The sequence below is a fragment of the Lepidochelys kempii genome, chromosome 11 (genome assembly GCF_965140285.1).
Source record: "Lepidochelys kempii isolate rLepKem1 chromosome 11, rLepKem1.hap1, whole genome shotgun sequence".
NCBI classification, from domain to species: Eukaryota; Metazoa; Chordata; order Testudines; family Cheloniidae; genus Lepidochelys; species Lepidochelys kempii.
This window is the reverse complement of record NC_136390.1, coordinates 46,198,150-46,217,114: the sequence shown is the minus strand read 5'-3', so window position 1 is coordinate 46,217,114 and position 18,965 is coordinate 46,198,150. Positions and strand designations below refer to the sequence as shown.

The window sequence follows — 18,965 nt, the reverse complement described above, 5'->3', positions numbered from 1 at the left end:
TGATCCTTTTTAAAGACTGGGTTTGTGTGTCCCACCATAGTTCATAGTTCTATTGGGTTTTTTGAGAAGTATTTCTTTTGAATTCCTACTTCTTAAACAAAACTGATTCATTATGTGTAAGCATCTAACATGCATAAGACACTCACCATCACCAGAGAGCTGTTAGTCAAGATCATATACCTTAAATTAAATAGACTGAACGTTGCCTCAGTCCCCCAAGGACAGTACCATATATTATAAAAGCTATGCAATATAATCTGCAGTATAAAGGAAGAGGAGAAACAGCTTTAGTTTAACACTATATTAATAGATGTAATTCTCTAGGATGGTCCTTTTGTTCACTACAGCAATTAGAATGGCAATAAGATTCTTACACATCAGCTGGTTGGAACTAGTCTCTGGATATAAAGTAGTGGAGGATGCTGTTATGGACTCAAGGTACTGTGCACTCAGGACCCAATCGAGCAAAGCATATAAGCAGACCTGGATTGTTGCCAAAGTGCACAATGCCTTGCAAGGTTGAGTCCTAAATTCCCAAGCAAAATAATCACTCAAGACAATGAATCAGGCAGTACAGATGAATTGTATAGTACAGATCAGGCCATAAAAAAACAGAACAAGAAAACGCTACTTGGCCCAACAAGCCTGTTCCCCTTAAGTTTACCACCTCTTTGCTTTGCAGTTGTTTCCTTCTTTCTCTATAATGGCCAGTTGACTCAGACATAGTATACAGTAACAGTAATTGCTTCAACAGGTCTACTTGTCCAACCTCATCCATAAGTGTCACTGCTTGAATGAAATAGCTGTGCTTGAATTCCAAACTGGTGCTCAATTTCAATTATGTGGGCCCAGTCCTGTTCCCACCTCAATCAACGAAAGTATTGCCGGTTGACTTGGGTGGGAGTAGGAGTGGGTCATTACATTACATCCTGCATTCTGATCCCCTTTCTAGCATGAACGGTTGTTTCATTCCTCTTTATCATAATTTTGAATACTTCCCCTAGGAAACTCTGGTACTTTCTCTAAAGATTGGCTCAACCTCATTAGGGTTTCTTCATAAAATATACATACTTTTATCCTGGAAGTATATTGGTTATTCTACATTATGCTGACTCCAGGGCAATATTTCCTATAGAAAAGTGATCAAAGCAAAAACTGAACAAAATATGCACAGTCTTAGATCAGTAACAATTATTTCTAATGATTAAAATTCTTAGGGCTGGATAACTGGTATAAAACCTCAGAACTGCTGTATGCTAGGACATTATGCCATATATTCTGTCCTAAAACCTCTTCTGTTCATTAAAGGGTGATATTTACCCCATGCAGAAGGACAGTACAAGAATTATGCACCACTTAATTCTCACTTAATAGGGTGGTGCATAGTCTAATGCATAGTCTCTGTACTGGCCCTCTGCACAAGGGTGAATTTCACCCTATTGTACATAAGAGTAAAATAGAATTTATATATCAAAGGCTTTTCATCTAGACTACAGCTGCACTTTGGTCAATGATATTCAGCAGTTACCATTAATGTCTCAAAATTCTCCAAGTATCTGCACTGATTGTAGTCTCAACCTGGTGCTGCATATTTTGCATAGCTTTTATTTTGATACTTTGAGGGAAATGGGTTTATGAGCACTGCAGATTTGGAGGGTGCCTAGATTTTCTAAATTTGAAGACAGGAAATTAATGTTATCATATAAGCTCAAATCTTAAATAGTCAAGATGTTTGCTAAGCAGAGGCTCAAACTATGGGCCAGATTCTCAGCTCTTCTAAAGGTTACTTAGTGTTATCACAATGGTGTAAAATGACCTGAAAGTTGCTGTAATGGAGCCACTGAACTATCCCTTTCTGAACTAGCCAGCTTTATGCCAGTCCCTCCAGTTCCCCCCTGCCTGGGGTGTGCTGGTTGGGTAGGGGTCCTTCTGGAGGTGAAAAGGGGTGGGGCTGGAGCCAGCAGAATGGTCCTGCATGCTCTGCCAATTCCCAGCCTGCAGAATGGGGTCTAGGGAAGCACTGTAGCAAGTGCAAGTTAGAGAGGCTTCTCTATGGCCATCCCCAGGAATGGAGAAGGATAAAGGTGTCCTGGAGCTCAGTTGAGGATTGTGCTGTCTGTCCTGGCTATGTGCATTAATTCTCTTCCCCAAAAGCCTATTGTTCAAGTTGCCTCCTCCAGCGGGTCAGCTTAATAGCAGCTGCCCCTCAGCCGATCTCAGTTCCTGCCTGTCTCTCATAGTGTGAGCATCTCGCCATGCTGAGTGTCATTCTAGTGTTTAAAGATACTGTACATATTTTTCGTACAACATGGCCCCTAAACGCAAGCCAACTACTTCATCTGGTGCTCAACTGAAGAAACAGCAATCTGTTCCAACGCTGGAGGAAAAACTGGCTTTGCTGGACTTATTGAGAGACGGTATGTCGGTCTCCAACATGGCGCATAAATATGGCCGCAACGAATCTACATCCGTGCCATCAAGATTCGAGAGAGAGAAATTCATCAAGCTGTGGCATCAAGTGCTCCTATAACTGCTAAGGTGATGAGCCAGGTGCGTAATAATACTTTAGTGAAGACTGAAAAGGCATTAAACTTATGGCTGATAGACATGAACCGTAAACGTGTGCCTATCGATGGCAACACGTTGCGAGAAAAGGCTCTTAGCCTCTATGCGCTGTTGAAACCTCCCGCCGAAGAGGGAAAGCCTTCTGATGAGAAGGAATTCAAAGCTAGACAAGGTTGACTTAACAGTTTTAGGAACCGCTTCAACCTCAAAAACGTGCAGACTACTGGTGAAGCTGCATCTGCCAATGAAGAGGCAGCAAAAGCCTACCCCGAACAATTAAAGAAAATCATAGAGGAAAAGGGCTATCTTCAGGAACAAATTTTTAATGCTGACGAGACTGGGCTCTTCTGGAAAAAAATGCCCAACCGCACTACACTTCAAAATCAGAAAGACAAGTCCCTGGCTTCAAAGCAGCTAAAGACCGCGTGACTGTATTGTTTTGTGGCAATGCAGCTGGATATTTAATAAAGCCAGGCTTACTCGACAAGGCTGCAAATCCCCATGCCCTAAAAGGCAAGAACAAAAATCTCTTGCCTGTGTTCTGGCAATCAAATAAAAAGGCTTGGGTGATGGCAGCATTATTTCTGGATTGGTTCCACAAGTGTTTCATTCCAGAGATCAAGTGGTACCTCAAAGAGAAAGGACTTGACTTTAAAGTGTTGCTGATCTTAGACAATGCTCCTGGCCACCCTGCGGCACTCCGGTTTGTGCATAATGATGTTGAAGTTGTCTTTCTCCCCCACAATACCACCTTCATTCACCAACCTCTTGACCAACGCGTGATTCGCTGTTTCAAGGCCACGTACACAAGGCTTACATTCTCACGGATACATAGCACTGTGGATGCTGATCCCAATCTTAATGTGATGGAGTGTTGGAAGTCCGTCAACATTGCCGATTGCATCACTTATATTAAACAGACAATGGCTGCAATCAAGCCTGAAACAGTCAATGCATGTTGGCGAAACCTATGGAAAGAATGTGTGAATGATTTTAAGAGTTTCCCGATCATTGACAAAGAAGCGAAATGCATTGTTCAGGTGGCCAGGCAAGTGGGTGGTGAGGGCTTCATCAACATCCTTGAGGAAGAAATTGAAGAATTAATTGAGAGCCACAGAGAAACATTGACTAACGAAGAGTTAGAGGAACTGATAAAATCATCTACAGAAGACAAAGTTGATGACGACGAACAGGAAGAGCCAGCAAGTTGGAATCTTCATAAATTTGCTGAAGTGTTCCAAGCAGCGAAACATTTGAGTGATTTAACTTCTGAATATGATCCCTCTATGGAATGAAGACTCAAAATCACACGTAGTATTACAGACGGTTTGAGACCGTATCAAGAAATGTTTGAGCAGCTCAAGAGACAACAGCGACAGTTGCTGATCACCATGTTTTTCAAGGAAACACAACCAGCAGTAGATGAGCCTACGCAATCAACTTCTTGAGCTGAACCAGAGCCAACCACTTTGTCTACGACTTGCTCTCTGACACCGAAGCTCTCCATCACCTTCGTCTCCTGGATTGACATCAAGCCCTGATGACCCCCTGTAATTACCCCCTGTAATTAAAAATACAGTACTGTAAAATTATATTTTGCATATGTACTCTTTATTATATACTGTACTTTACTGTATACATTATACATTTATACATATTACTGTACTGGGTTGTATACACAAAACCATGTATAGTATACTGTACTTTATGGGCGATTTAAAGGATTTTCAAGGGTAATTTTGACTATATGCGATTTTCGCCTTACGTGTTGACTTTAGAACCTAACCCCCACATAAGATGCGACTCCACTGTATTCTCCTGAAATTCTGGGGTGAGGGGGATCTGTCAGTATCCCCTGGTCAGATCAAAGGTAGATATATACCTGGCAGCCCACAACCTCTCCAGCAATTCCTGGGGCATGAGATAAATGTCAAACATGGATACTGTGTTCACATTTCAAAAATCCATGCAGAACCATGTTGAACCTGGTTTGGGCATGAGTACGATTGGACTTCACCATTTGCTACGTGACTCCTCGATGACACTGAGGATCAACAGGGACAACAGTTCCTATCAGATCATCTCCCATATTTTCCTGGGTAGTGGTCACATGTTCTCCTGCATTTTTTGTCTAGATTCAGTTTCCATATGGTGGAACACCAGATGAATCTGACCTGGGTTTGCTGAAAATACAAAGGGGAAGGTAATGATGAGTTTATGTATCTGCTGGTCCTGTTCAGGTCACAATCCCTCTCTGTTTGGCACCATCCCAGGTGGGAAACCATAATAGCCTTTAGGTTCAGGCTCAGAAGGAAATGGATTGACAAGGAGTACCTCCTGTTTTTTCAAAGCTTTCAACAGGTTAACGTGATATTTGAGTAACATTTCTCTTCCATGACTGATGAACATCGTAAGCTATGGTCCTGACCCATCTTACTACTTTTGAAGGGACTCTGCCTTCCAGTCAACAGCTTGGATTCGGAGGTAGGTAATAAAAGCAACAGTTGGAATTCTCAGATACAGGCTCCTTTATTATAGTTCCAGTCTTGGTCATGTGATGCCTTCAAGTTCTCTTTTGCAAACTCACCCAGGGTCTTTAGCTTTTCTCTGAGCCACAGCACGTGCTGCACCAAGTTGGTGGTTTTCAAATCTTGTCCCAAGTTAATGGATCAGATCTAATATCTCTCAAGGTTGTCTTCCATGCAGCACTCAAAAGGGGAAAGCCCTGTAGAGGCTTGGAACTTCCCAGACAGCAAACAGGATGCAAGGTAGGAGCTGTCCCAGTAACAAGTTGTCAGCCACAAACTTTAACATCCCCTTCAAGGTTTTATTAAAATGTTCCACCAACCCATTCATCTGTAGGTTGTAAATGGAAATTCTTAAGGCTTTCACCTTTAAGCTGCACATCTCTCTCATTAATTGTGACATAAAATTGATCCCTTGGTTGGTGATTATTTCTTTGGGCAAATACTTTCATAAGCTCTGTGGCAATATCTGCCACCTTTGAGGATCTGAGGGGTATTGTCCCAGGATAGTGTGTGGAATAGTCCATGATCACCAAGATATATTGGCGTGCTGCTGTGCAATTTTCCAGGTAGCCTATTAAGTCCATTCCTACCCTTCCTTGGGCTCATCCACAGACATTCAGGGCACGAAGCACAATAGTCCCACACTCCCTTATGGACACTGGGCCAATAAAACCTCAGGGTCACCCTTTCAAGCATTTTTTCCCATCCGAGGGGTCTTCCACAAGGTATCGCATGGCCAGTTTCAACACCTCCCTTCAGAACTGCTTGGGGATGAGAGTTGCATCCTGATCTCCATGGTCTGAGGGTCCTTCACCAGTCGACGTATTTTTTTATGCTTGCAATTCAAAGTGTGGCCATTGATCTAGTACTGGGATTCTCAAAATGGGGGGTCATGATCCCTCAGGGGGTTGCGAGGTTATTACGTGGGGGTCGAAGTTCTCAGCCTTCACCCCTAAAACCCACTTCACCTCCAACGTTTATAATAGTGTTAAATATAAAAAATGTGTTTTAACTTTTTAAGAGGAGGTCACACTCAGAGGCTTGCTATGTGAAAGGGGTCACCAATACAGAAGTTTGAGAACCACTGGTCTAGTATGATTTAGATAATGGCATAGAGAGTATACTTACAAAGTTTGTGGATGATACCAAACTGGGAAGAGTTGCAAGTGCTTTGGAGGATAGGATTAAAATTCAGAATGATCTGGACAAACTGGAGAAATGGTCTGAAATAAATAGGATGAAATTCAATAAGGAAAAATACAAAATACTCCACTTAGGAAGGAACAATCAACTGCATACATACAAAATGGGAAATGACTGCCTAGGAAGGAGTACTGTGGAAAGGGATCTGGGGGTTATAGTGGATCACAAGCTAAATATTAGTCAACAGTGGAACACAAACAAAAGCAAACATCATTCTAGGATGTATTAGCAGAAGTGTTGTAAACAAGACACAAGAAATAATTCTTCCCCTCTACTCTGCTCTGAGAAGGTCTCAACTGGAGTATTGTGTCCAGTTCTGGGTGCCACATTTCAGGAAAGATGGTCAAATTGGAGAAAGTCCAGAGGAGAGCAACAAAAATGATTAAAGATCTAGAAAACATGACCTATGAGGGAAGTTTGAAAAAAGTGGGCTTGTTTAGTCTGGAAAAGAGAAGACTGAGAGGGGCCATTACAAGTTTCAAGGACATAAAAGGCTGTTACAAGGAAGAAGGAGAAAAATTGTTCTCCTTAACCTAAGAGGATAGGACAAGGAGCAGTGGGCTTAAATTAAAGGAAGGGAGGTTTTAGTTGGACACTAGGAAAAACTTCCTAACTGTCAGATGAGCAGGTTTCTCTCACACCTCCCCTCCTCGCCCTTCCTCCAGTCATCTGACGATTAGAAAACATTAACAATCTGTTTTTTCTTACTGTTTATTCATTATACTGTTAATTCTATACTCTAGATAGTATTTAAAATATATCTGAATTCTCCATTTAGTTATCTTTAAGAGGTCCTAATATGGTCAGTTACACTGATCTGAACTTTTACCAATTTCATTAGCTTCAATGGTGAGTCCACTTACTGGTGTAACTGAATGGAGAATTTGGCCCAAAATATGTAGCTCTTAAAGGAAGAGTCTTTTACCACTGTGAGACCTCACTGAATCAGAAAAGGAAGCCTCCCTTAACTAGATGTGACATAATGCAAACGTTAATAAACATACTTCCATCATGGAAGACAAAAGATGCTGTGGGTAATAAATTAGTTGTGGTACCAAACCTGACTTCAGAATCCTTTTATTGGTCCAAAACGTACTTGAAGATTCTTTCCTTGATTACTGAGAATGATATTCAATTACTAGAACTGGGGATTTCATCCCTCACTGAAGTATGGCTAACTGCTTGATTTTTTTTTGTAGGGATACAAAATCCCCCAAGGAATTGTTACTGGAATTATAAAATGTTTAATGAGCCTTCAGGCTAAAAACAGGAATTATTTACCAGTTAGGAACACTGTAGCTGAAACGTAGCACAGTTGAATCTAAACTGAGAAAAGAGTTAAAAGAGGCCAGTTTGTTTCAGTAAGGGTATGCAGATTAGTAAAAGAATTAAAAACATAAACTACAAGCTCTTCCTATGCTAACCCTTTAATGGCAGTTTTCATGGTACACAGATGTTAAAGCCCAAGTGTAAAATGCATTCGCTGTCACTGTTACATGAGTTTTAATCTTCTCTGTAAGATCCTCTAGGACTGGGATGGTCCTTTCTGAGGAGTTAACACTTCTAGGAAAATAATACACTTGGGGCTAGATTGTGAATGTGCCCATGCAAGGAAATAAGAATTCCTTTGCACCTCTACTCTGTAAATATGTGTAAACAGAGAGAGAACATCTAAACAATGGAATCTTATAATTCACTCGTTTATGTACATGTTAATAGAAACCTGATGATAACACTAGTTTATACACCTAGCACTAGATTCTAATCTTGGTTATACCAGTGTTAAAAATGAAGTAACTCCACTTAAATCAATGCAGTTACTTGAGTTTTACAAAAAGAATGAGGAGTACTTGTGGCACCTTAGAGACTAACAAATTGATTTGAGCATAAGCTTTTGTGGGCTAAAACCCACTTCATCGGATGCATGCAGTGGAAAATACAGTAGGAAGATATATATACACAGAGAACATGAAAAAATGGGTGTTGCCATACCAACTGTAACTAGACTAATTAATTAAGGTGGGCTATTATCAGCAGGAGAAAAAAAAACTTTTGTAGTGATAATCAGGATGGCCCATTTCAAACAGTCGGCAAGAAGGTGTGAGTAACAATAGGGGGGAAATTAGCATGGGGAAATAGTTTTTACCATCCACTCCCAGTCTTTATTCAAGCCTAATTTAATGGTGTCCAGTCTGCAAATTAATTCCAGTTCTGCAATTTCTCGTTGGAGTCTGTTGTTGAAGTTTTTTTGTTGAAGGAGTGCGACTTTTAGGTCTTAAATTAAGTGACCAGGAAGGTTGAAGTAACTGAGCTCAGAGTAATCTAACCCCTAGTTTACTAAAGGAAATAATGATCAACCCGCTTTGTGCCAGTTTGATATGTTCTGGTGTTGACAAAAAAACCCCAAAGCAATATTTTAACTCTTAATATATCCTTTGGAGAGAGGATATGACTCCATTAGGGTCTGGAGCTGTCATCACAGGTATTTCTAATACAGGAGTGTCACATTTGAATGATAACAGCAACCTACTACTTAGTCCTCCAAATGGGATATGACTTCCTCAGATAGTTCTTCTCAGTATTAAGAGACCCTCACCTTTATGTCAGTATTGCGTTGGCTCCCATTGATTTTAAATAGAAAAGGCCTTTTATGCTTTTGATTTTGCTAGTGCACAGGAATCTTCATCAGTTATTATTAGGAATGGGGACAAGTCTGCAACTGATCTGGCTTCCTCCACCGATTTTTCTATTTTCTTATTTACAACAAAGGGCCAGAAATCATAATCATTTAAAAAATGGCTACCATAAAACCTTCTCTTACAATACAAAGGGAGATATTACTTGGAATAAAGACTACTAACCAAATAATATTAGTTGCCTTACTGTTTTTCCACATAAAAATGATTTCACTGTTACAATAGAAATCTGCATATCACAATGTTATTGTGAAGTTATGTACACCTATCAGATTTAATTGCCTGGAATCTGTAAGATGTTCTGTGAAGAAGAAGCCAATAAGGATACATTTTTAAAAATGCTTTTGTAAACAAGAAAAATATTTGTGTATATGTGGGGGAGTTCTTTTTCTTTTTTCTTTTTTGGGTTGTTGGTTTTTGGTGGGGGTTTTTAAGTTGATCATCAGCAAACTTGGTAATTATTCCTTGCTGTATATCATTGATGCTTTCACGAATGATAAAAGGAAAACCTCCAAAACAAAATTATTTTAGCCACAAAACATAGCAATGAAAAGTAATTATTTGGAAACCAAAACCATTTTTAACTTTATTGGGATTTCAAATGTGAAATATCAGAGAACTTGTATGCTATTTAATTAGGTCTCTGGAATCAGACCCTTCTCAATTTTTGAGTAAATTGTTGTAGCTCAATCAAAGTCCATGGAGCTATGACAATTTATGTCAATTGAGGCTCTGACTCTTGGTGAATTGACTCCACTTGCTGATCTGAATAACTGACAAGCTACAGAACGGAACCTAAAATCACTTCAGTAATAAATGAAACTGTTTACATAAACCACCTCGAACTAAAAAGCTATGTTCTTCAGGTTTTGTTGAGACAGTAGAAATTGGATTTGGAAATCCATAAAGAATGACAAGCTTACAAAATGTTGCAAAGTTGACATTTACTGAAGGCAAAAACAACAAACCACTGTGGCATCCAGATTGCATTTACCACAATTCCTGTGGCTGAAAATATAGCCAGCTAGCAGTATCAGACCAAGAGAGCAAACTATGAATGGCTATAGAGTCATGTCGTTGGTTCTGTGCAATGTAAAAGGGCCAAGATAGCTTTACAATTTGTGAACTACTTTTAGAGACACTTCAGTTGCATGTCCTGTTATGCTAACTCTCCTGTTGGGTTTTATCCTTCTTTTATAAAACAAAACAAAACTGCAATATTCTACAGTGGCAGCTGCAGATTATACTGCTTGCTGTAGTGAAGTGCTATGTTTGGATCTATTGCTGCATAATAGTCATATTGTTAAAAGGTCTAGGACCGTTCAGGTGGATGCTACCCCAAAAGGTGAATTATATTAAAAGTATGGCTTTGACTGAATAAATTTAAATGCCTATTTAGAACTGGTTGGAAAATACTCAGAAAATTTTGGGGTTTTGGGGACCAAAAAACCCACCCTCAAACTGAAAACTTTTAAGTGTGCTGATGGAAAAATTGAACATTTTTGAGGAAAACTGACATTTCCAAGAAAAATGTGTCTAATCGAAAACCTATATTTTGGGGTTGTTGTTTATTTTTTTTAAAAAAAAGAAGTGTTGATGGAAAGTTTTGACTAGCCTTAGGCCCATTTCCTTAATCTGTGTGGCAGAAAGCATTTACTGATATACAGCCTTCATCATAATATTTGAAGTCAGCAACCTTTTTTGGTGCTCTCTACTAACTCTATCGTTTCAGTGTGTTGAGAAGTAGCTCTAATCTAAGAAATGTCCTTTATGGGTGAAGAATTGAACTTCTAGAGCTCAGGGGTTGGCAGTAGATAATGGCATCTATTTATTACAGGTTCAGCAGACTCTAAGCTTTCCCAAAAGAACCTGTACAGTAGCGTTGTCATTAGACCTGACCCTACTGAGGGAATGTAAGATGTTTTTGTCTTTGGTATACTAGTATTTTGGATATGAGCCCTTCTTAAACAAATGTTAGAATTTTTTTTTATCATCTGTACACTGGGCCTTAAGCACCAAGGGTGAAATCCGGATCTAAGTCAGTAGGAGTTTTGCCATTCATTTACTTCAATGAGACCAAGATTTAACTCCAATATTTTTCACCTATATTAAGATAATACGCTGGACACAACCAAGTTCTTTGAAATGAAGGTTGTACTAGTACATCTTCTTGAATGTGTTCTGAAGGTCAGTCTGTGATTTGCTACACACTACTGAATAATACAAAGAAGTGTAAAACTTTAATTAATATGAAAAGATTTTATTTTGCCTTTTAGCAACAAGAGGGCCAGTGTGTCATCAGAAACCCAATAAACATCTTCCCCAAATATAGTGCCCATCTTTTAAAAAGGGAAGAAGGAGAATCCAGGGAACTACAGACCAGTCAGCCTCACCTCAGTCCCTGGAAAAATCATGGGCAGGTCCTCAAGGAATCCATTTTGAAGCACTTGGAGGAGAGGAAGGTGATCAGGAACAGTCAACATGGATTCACCAAGGGCAAGTCATGCCTGACCAACCTGATTGCCTTCTATGATGAGATAACTGGCTCTATGGATATAGGAAAAGCCATGGACGTGATATATCTTGACTTTAGCAAAGTTTTTGATACGGTCTCCCACAGTATTCTTGCCAGCAAGTTAAAAAAGTATAGATTGGGTGAATGCACTATAATGTGGATAGAAAGCTGGCTATATTGTCGGGCTCAATAGGTAGTGATCAACATCTCGATGTCTAGTTGGCAGCTGGTATCAAGTGGAGTGCCCCGGGGTAGGTCCTGGGGCCAGTTTTGTTCAACATCTTTATTAATTATCTGGATGATGGGATGGATTGCACCCTCAGCAAGTTTGTGGATGACACTAAACTGGGGGGAGAGATAAATACACTGGAGAGTAGGGATAGGATACAGAGTGACCTAGACAAATTGGAGGATTGGGCCAAAAGAAATCTGATGAGGTTCAACAAGGACAAGTGCAGAGTCCTGCACTTAGGACGGAAGAATCCCATGCACTGCAACAGGCTGGGGACCAAATGGCTAAGCAGCAGTTCTGCAGAAAAGGACCTGGGGATTACAGTGGATGAAAAGCTGGGTATGAGTCAACAGTGTGCCCTTGTTGCCAAGAAGGTTAACAGCATATTGGACTGCATTAGTAAGAGTATTGCCAGCAGATCGAGGGAAGTGATTATTCCCCTCTATTCGGCACTGGTGAGGCCACATCTGGAGTATTGCGTCCAGTTTTGGAGCCCCCACTACAGAAAGGATGTGGACAAATTAGAGAGAGTCCAGCGGAGAGCAACAAAAATTATTAGGGGTCTGGGCCACATGATTTACAAGGAGAGGCTGAGGGAACTAGGCTTATTTAGTCTGCAGAAGAGAAGAGTGAGGGGGGATTTGATAGCAGCCTTCAACTATGTAAGGGGGGTTCCAAATAAGATGGAGCTAGGCTGTTCTCAGTGGTGGCAGATGACAGAACAAGAGGCAATGGTCTCAAGTTGCAGGGGGGGAGGTCTAGGTTGCATATTAGGAAAAACTATTTCACTAGGAGGGTGGTGAAGCACTGGAATGGGTTACCAAGGGAGGTGGTGGAATCTCCATCCTTAGAAGTTTTTAAGGCCCAGCTTGACAAAGCCCTGGCTGGGATGATTTAGTTGTGGGTTGGTCCTGCTTTGAGCAGGGGGTTGGACTAGATGACCTCCTGAAGTCTCTTCCAACCCTAATCTTCTATGATTCTAAGTGACAATTTCATATACTTTTGCTAGTGATTTATAAAGTTTGCTGGCTGATTTAGTAGAGTGCTAGAAAGCATTGGTGTTAGACCAAGTAAAAGAAGCATAAAATGATAATATATGTTATGAAACTTCATGAATATTTCATCTGGGGTCTTTCTCTGCTTCCTCTTAGTTTTTTGTGAGGTCTGGAAGCATACAGCATATAAATCTGACTGAGGGTGGAACTACTTGAACTTCAAAGAGACAGAAGGCCAGAGATGTTTGGTAAAAGTAGGGTGCATTTGGACAACAACCTCTAGTTAAGTACTCGATCCCAGCTAAGTACTATCAGTGCTTAATTTGTTCCAGGGCTTGCCAGGGCTGAGCCCTGGCAGGCTTGGAAGTTCATAGCCCTGGCACCTCTGGGCTTGCTGCATCAGTTATGAAAGTAAAAAATTTGCTTCAGCCCTGGCACCTTTTTCATTACAAATTAAGCACTCAGGACTATGCCTGGGGAGCAAGGAGATATCAAGTAGCCATGCATAATTGTAGAGTCCATACACAGCAGTAAACATCTCATTTTTCCCACTGTTTAGTACTACCTGACATAAAATATTCCTCAATGTTTATTTTTTAAAATCTTGCTTGCTTTACCTATAATTTCTTAACATTCTGGGTTTTTTGTAAACTTGGAGATAAACTGCCTTTGACAAGGGCCATGCTGAGCTACAGAAGTCTCATCATATTCCATCAAGTATTTCATGTGCTGGCCAGAATGATGCAAACTCAAATGACATAGCTATGACCTGGTAAATTGAAAACAAAAGCTTTAAGAATGTTTTCATCTTCAGCACTCTTACAATGATAGTATGTATGTATTTTATTTCCACACTATGCTGTAATACATATATAATAACCGTCCAATTAATTTGGCATTCTGTTGCTAAATTTCTGATAATTATCAAATATTTCAGCTTTTGGGAGTCCAAAGGTAAATGCAGAAAACTAACTAAATAAAACAATATGAGGAGATAAAATCTTTTATTTAAGCAATTTTCACTGTTCTTGCTCTAACTTTGCCTCTTGATCTGTGATAGTAATATAGGCTTGCTATTCAGGAGCATTTTTGATCTCATCTTGGCTTTGGCTTTTTTTCCTTTTGGTGTTTGTTTTTTAAAAAGCTAAATTTCTGGGATTAAGTCTCAAGGGTTTGATACTTTATGAAAAGTAAAAGGGCAAGGAAGGCATATTATTTATTTTCTTATTTGTATTTTCATAGCATGTGGGAGCCCCAGTGATAGACCAAGGCCTCTTTGTGCTAGGTACTGTACAAACACAGAACAGATGCTCCCTTCCCTAGAGTTTTCAATCTAAGCATAAGACAAGAGATAGTCTTGGGGAATTCTGCACCACTGCGCAATGCAGAATTGGTGCAGAATTGGTGCTGCACAGCTGCTGGCTGCCACTAGGGCTGCTAGACTGAGCAGAGCATGGCTCTCCAGCTTGCAAATATAGAATGCTGCTGAGGGGGAGGGGCAGGGAGTGGGGAGAGCTGAAGGTTCTGGGCAATTGCTGTTCCCAGCACCTCCTGAAGGAAGTTGGCAGTGTGCAGGAAACTCTGTACAATCCTGGGACCATCATCAGGCTCTTTCTCCCTCTGGATCCCTGGACTCTGGGGGCGTAAGGAGTGCATGGGGGTGAGGGGAAGTGCCCTGTGGCTGAGTTCTGGTGCAGGGATGGGTCTGGGTGTCTGAGATCCAAGGAACAGAGTTTTCCTCCAAGATGTGCCCAGCTGGCACGTGTGACCCATCCAAGCTGAGGTAGCCAACAAAAGCATAACTGAGAACTAGGGACTAGGTTGTTATAGGGGTTTCTTTAACTCTCTACTCCTGAGGGAATCTTTTTTGTTGTCCGTATTGTTACAGACCTATTGGCTGACAGGTATTTTGAAATAGATTACCAAAATAATTGAAACTGGTGTGATTATATAGTTATTTCGACAAAATTTGCACAATTTTAAAATATTGTGTGCAGAATTTTTATTTTTTTGGTGCAGAATTGCCCCAGGAGTAAAGTGACAAGAGATGGATACAGAAAGACCTATGAGGGGGTAAAAGGAAATAATGAGATAATATTCATCAGCATTATAGGCTGTGGTCTCAACCCAATAGCAATCTAGAAAGAAAAGGAGTACTTATGGCACCTTAGAGACTAGCAAATTTATTTGAGCATAAGCTTTCATGAGCTACAGCTCACTTCATTGGAGCATCCAATGAAGTGAGCTGTAGCTCACGAAAGCTTATGCTCAAATAAATTTGCTAGTCTCTAAGGTGCCATAAGTACTCCTTTTCTTTTTGCGAATACAGACTAACATGGCTGCTACTCTGAAACCTAGCAATCTAGAGATTGTCAAGTTTTTTGTAGGCTTGGTGATGCTGAAACAGTGAAATATCAAATATGTGATAGCAACAACCACAGTCAGTAATATCATAGTGTCAAAAAATGAAATTCCGCACAATTTGCTACACAGAGAGGATGTCACTTACAGTTTGGAACAGCTGCAAACAAACACTAAGACATAAGATGAGGAGACTGTAAAGCAAATGGCCAAGAAATGCTCCACAAACACTTTTCCCACTTACTTGCTGTGCACGGGATAAAATTGAGCTCCATTGCCACACTCTGATGCCTGTGTGAGACTCCCTGAAGAGTTCTCTTTTATTTAGCTTATAAGGCTTTTTTAGTGTAAACCTGTGGGATCTCAGATTCAGGTTTGATTTTTATGCTAGCCAGGATGGACCTGTATAATAGGATCAAAAATCACTATTTTCACTATGTTGGCATGAGTCCACCAAAGACAGATTCTCTGCTGGTGTAAATTGGTACAACTTTGTACCAATTTACATCACCAGAGAGTCTGACTCAGAAATGTTTGATGTTAAAATGGCTTTTTATGAAATTGTAGAGCTTTGCACTGTTGTCACATTGATTGAGTTGGAAGCTATCATTTGTGAACGGAGGCAATACAGTATTAAAACCTCTATAGCATACATAATTTAGGACAAAATTCTCCCTTCTGATCCATGTGGAGAATCGCTGATGTCCTATGTGAGTTCCAAGCACATAGCGAAAAAAGAATGTAAGCATTAGAGCTAGGAAAGTAATGCCAAACAAACAAAACAGAAAATCCTGCAACTATTTGTTAGAATTTAAATCTGAATGTGCTTTTGCCATATTTGCACCCACTTTTGTTCATTTTCCTGTTTACATCAGTATTTAATACCATGAATGCTGAGTTGGCATGCTCCACTATACATGGAAAACAAACATTGTATTTGTTTTCCATGATAATTTGCACTAGAAACCTGAATAAGGCCCTGTGGTGGACATCAGAGTATGCAGGACTATGAATACATTGCTACCCACTGCCTCCAGAGGGAGGGAGGGAGTCTTGCTTGTGTTAACTGGTTGCTAGCTACCTAACACAACCAGCCTTTCATTCACCCAAGCACACTCTTCCAGGCTCTGTAAGCCATGTCTTTGCCTTTCAAGTTAACAAGAGGTGCAGCTCAGCACCCTAATCCCCTTCAATCATCCCCCTGTGATATCCAGCCCCTGATGCTAGTTACTCTCAGCAATCCCAGATCCTCTTGTTGGGGACATTGGGGCATGGCCACTAGGTAACTCGAGGGGATGGAAGACCACGAGTGTCGATGAAGCCCCCTCGCACTAGGCCCAAGTGTCCTTGGTGCCCCCCCCCCTCCCCCGACCTGGAGGCACTCGTAGCAGTTATGCGCACTAGGCCCAAGTGTCCTTGGCCCCCAGCCTGGAGGCACTCACAGCAGTTATGCTGAGGATCTGCAACAATATGTTGCAGAGTCAGACTGCTTGAAACTATACAAGGCCAAACAGGGCAGATATGGAAGAACAATGCTGAATAAAGCAGCTTTATGTATGGTTTAACAGATGGTACAGAGCACAAGTGAACTAGCTGGTAACTGGATTGGCTGGCTATATGGATACTTAGGGCAGCTTGCTATTGGATAAGTATGCTGAGAAAAGCATGTATAAAAGCCTGTGTAACTTCCTGCTCTGTGTGCAGGATTTGAGATTCTATTCTCCCTGTACTTTGTTTGCAGCTGCAAATAAACTTTTCTGCTTCTCCACCCCGTTGTGATTACTGGGTGACGCACACTGGGTAACGAACCCCTGCTGTTGTTCGCCTCTGGCACTGGGTGCCAGCAACACTCTGACTCCAAAGGATCAGTTTACCAACTTTACCTTGAACCACTACTCTTGTGTAACGCACCGCATGTGTAAAGAAACAAGAGTTTATTTAAGAGAGAATTGAGATTCTACTGGAAACAAGTGAGAGTGATGGAAACAAATGGCTACAATACAAAACAAAATCATAAAAGGCAAACTAGGGCCTATATTTATTAATAGTTACCTTTCCTATCTACTTTATTAGATAGGAAAGTTCAATCTGTTGCAGAGCTGGCTGACTTCACAGAAACCAGGATCTGCTCAAGGAACAAACAATAGCATGTGACTTATGTCACCAATCACAACTAAGGGTATGTCTATACTGCAATCAGTGGCGTGACTGCATCGCGCACAGATATACCTAAGTTAGCTTTGGTCTAGCTAGCTCAAATAGCAATAGCAATGAATCCACATTGGCAGAGGCTGTACAAGCCCTCCCAGGAGACTGGATATGTATGTAAGATGCTAACCCATGCTGTTGTGTCTTCACTGCATTATTATTTGAACTGGCTATATCAAAGGTAGCTCGGATATCACTATGTATGCTGCAGTCACAGCTCTGAATGCAGTGTAGACATATCCAAAGGCCTACTTGACACAAGTAGTTTTATATTGATTTTTAACTATTTTGGTTAGGGCACATAACTGATGGGAACAAACTATGCCTGTATAAGCATTTTTATACCAGTATTACTATGCCCACACTAGAGGGGGCTGTGCCATTTTAATTATCAATATAGTTGAAGTGGTACAATTTTTGTGTAGTCAAACCCTAATTGACATAGTTCATTTTTGAATATTGAGTATTAAATAGCAGTGCACAGAGTAAATTAAATTTGTGCTAATTTTCAATGAATAGTTTTGAAGAAATAGATTTGAGGCCATTGTGATCTCGCTCCAAAAATGGATATAGATGCAAATAGAGTATTTGTTATGAATTGTTTGCTCAGTTCTAGTTTGGCATCAAGATCTGCTGTGCAAATTGGGAGAGAGAGAGAGAGAGAGAGAGAGATGCTGTCCTGGTGGATTTGACTTATGTTTACAGTAATTTATTTGGCCCTGATTATTAAATAATTAATACTTATTACATTAATTCAGATTGTGGTATGTACAGCACAGTGGCCATGTGACATCAATTTATGTGCTGAATAATTTAAGCTATTTCCCTCACATAACTTAAGTGAAATATCTACTTGTAGGCTGTCCTAATATTCTAGTTATTTCACTCATTAACTTCTTGACATGAAAGTGTTTTTCAAATATGAAAATCTTGTTCAAATACATCTAGATGACAGAATCCTGAATTAATTTATAATGTGTCATAAATATAAGAGTATATAATAAAGCAAGTAATTGGTTTTCTAACCTGTGCTAGCCTATATGGCTAAGGACCCTTGCAGGGGAAAACAATTAGTGTGGATGTGTGTAAGGGACTGAGGAAGACTTTGTTACGGCCTAGCTAGGGAACTTCCGCTTTCTCGGAGCTGACGGCTCACTGTAGGACATAAAAATCCAGATATAACCAGCTTTCGGCCTGTTCTGTCTGCCCTGTATGGCCCTTTGCCAGGTAGCAGAAACCTCTTGTAGGAAAGTACCTAAGTATATATTCATGAGCTGTTTCTGTGTACTGCTTATTATGGCTCGCTGTTTCCCCCTTCGTTGAACTCCGTCCCAGGCAGAGCTCCAGTGCGCTGGGTTCCCCGCCTCCTTGACAGCAACGCTTGGAGTCCCCGTTGTGGGTGTGTCACCTTCAATAAAGCCAATAACTCGCTGCTTTGCTGCGTGTAGGCCTCGTTCTTTCGGAGCACTCCTGATAGGCCTGAGGCCTAGCACAGAACAATGTGCTATATATATTTCTAGCATTTCACTTGACTACAAAGAATAATCTTGCTGATAATACAGATGCAGCAAACGCAGAACCATTAAATTGACAGTGTGATTTATCCCACTTCACACTGCTTTATAAGCAAACTGTATCACTCGTGAGCTTTCTTCTGCTTAA

At 40.5% G+C, this 18,965-nt stretch overlaps 1 protein-coding gene across 2 annotated transcripts in view; it reads right to left on the bottom strand.

Annotated features, from left to right (window-relative positions):
• Positions 1–18,965, bottom strand: part of LOC144929126 (uncharacterized) — a 273,209-nt gene that overhangs the window by 72,224 nt on the left and 182,020 nt on the right. The window contains exons 3-4 of one of the 2 annotated variants that reach the window (XM_078847984.1): positions 6,222–6,316; positions 4,314–4,748 (exon numbers count right to left, since the gene is read on the bottom strand). In XM_078847984.1, coding sequence (XP_078704110.1) covers positions 4,672–4,748; positions 6,222–6,316 — 172 coding nt within the window. In that variant the 3' untranslated portion in view covers positions 4,314–4,671. Of the gene's footprint in view, positions 1–4,313; positions 4,749–6,221; positions 6,317–18,965 lie in introns of those variants that run through there. The other variant, XM_078847983.1, reaches the window with a different exon arrangement.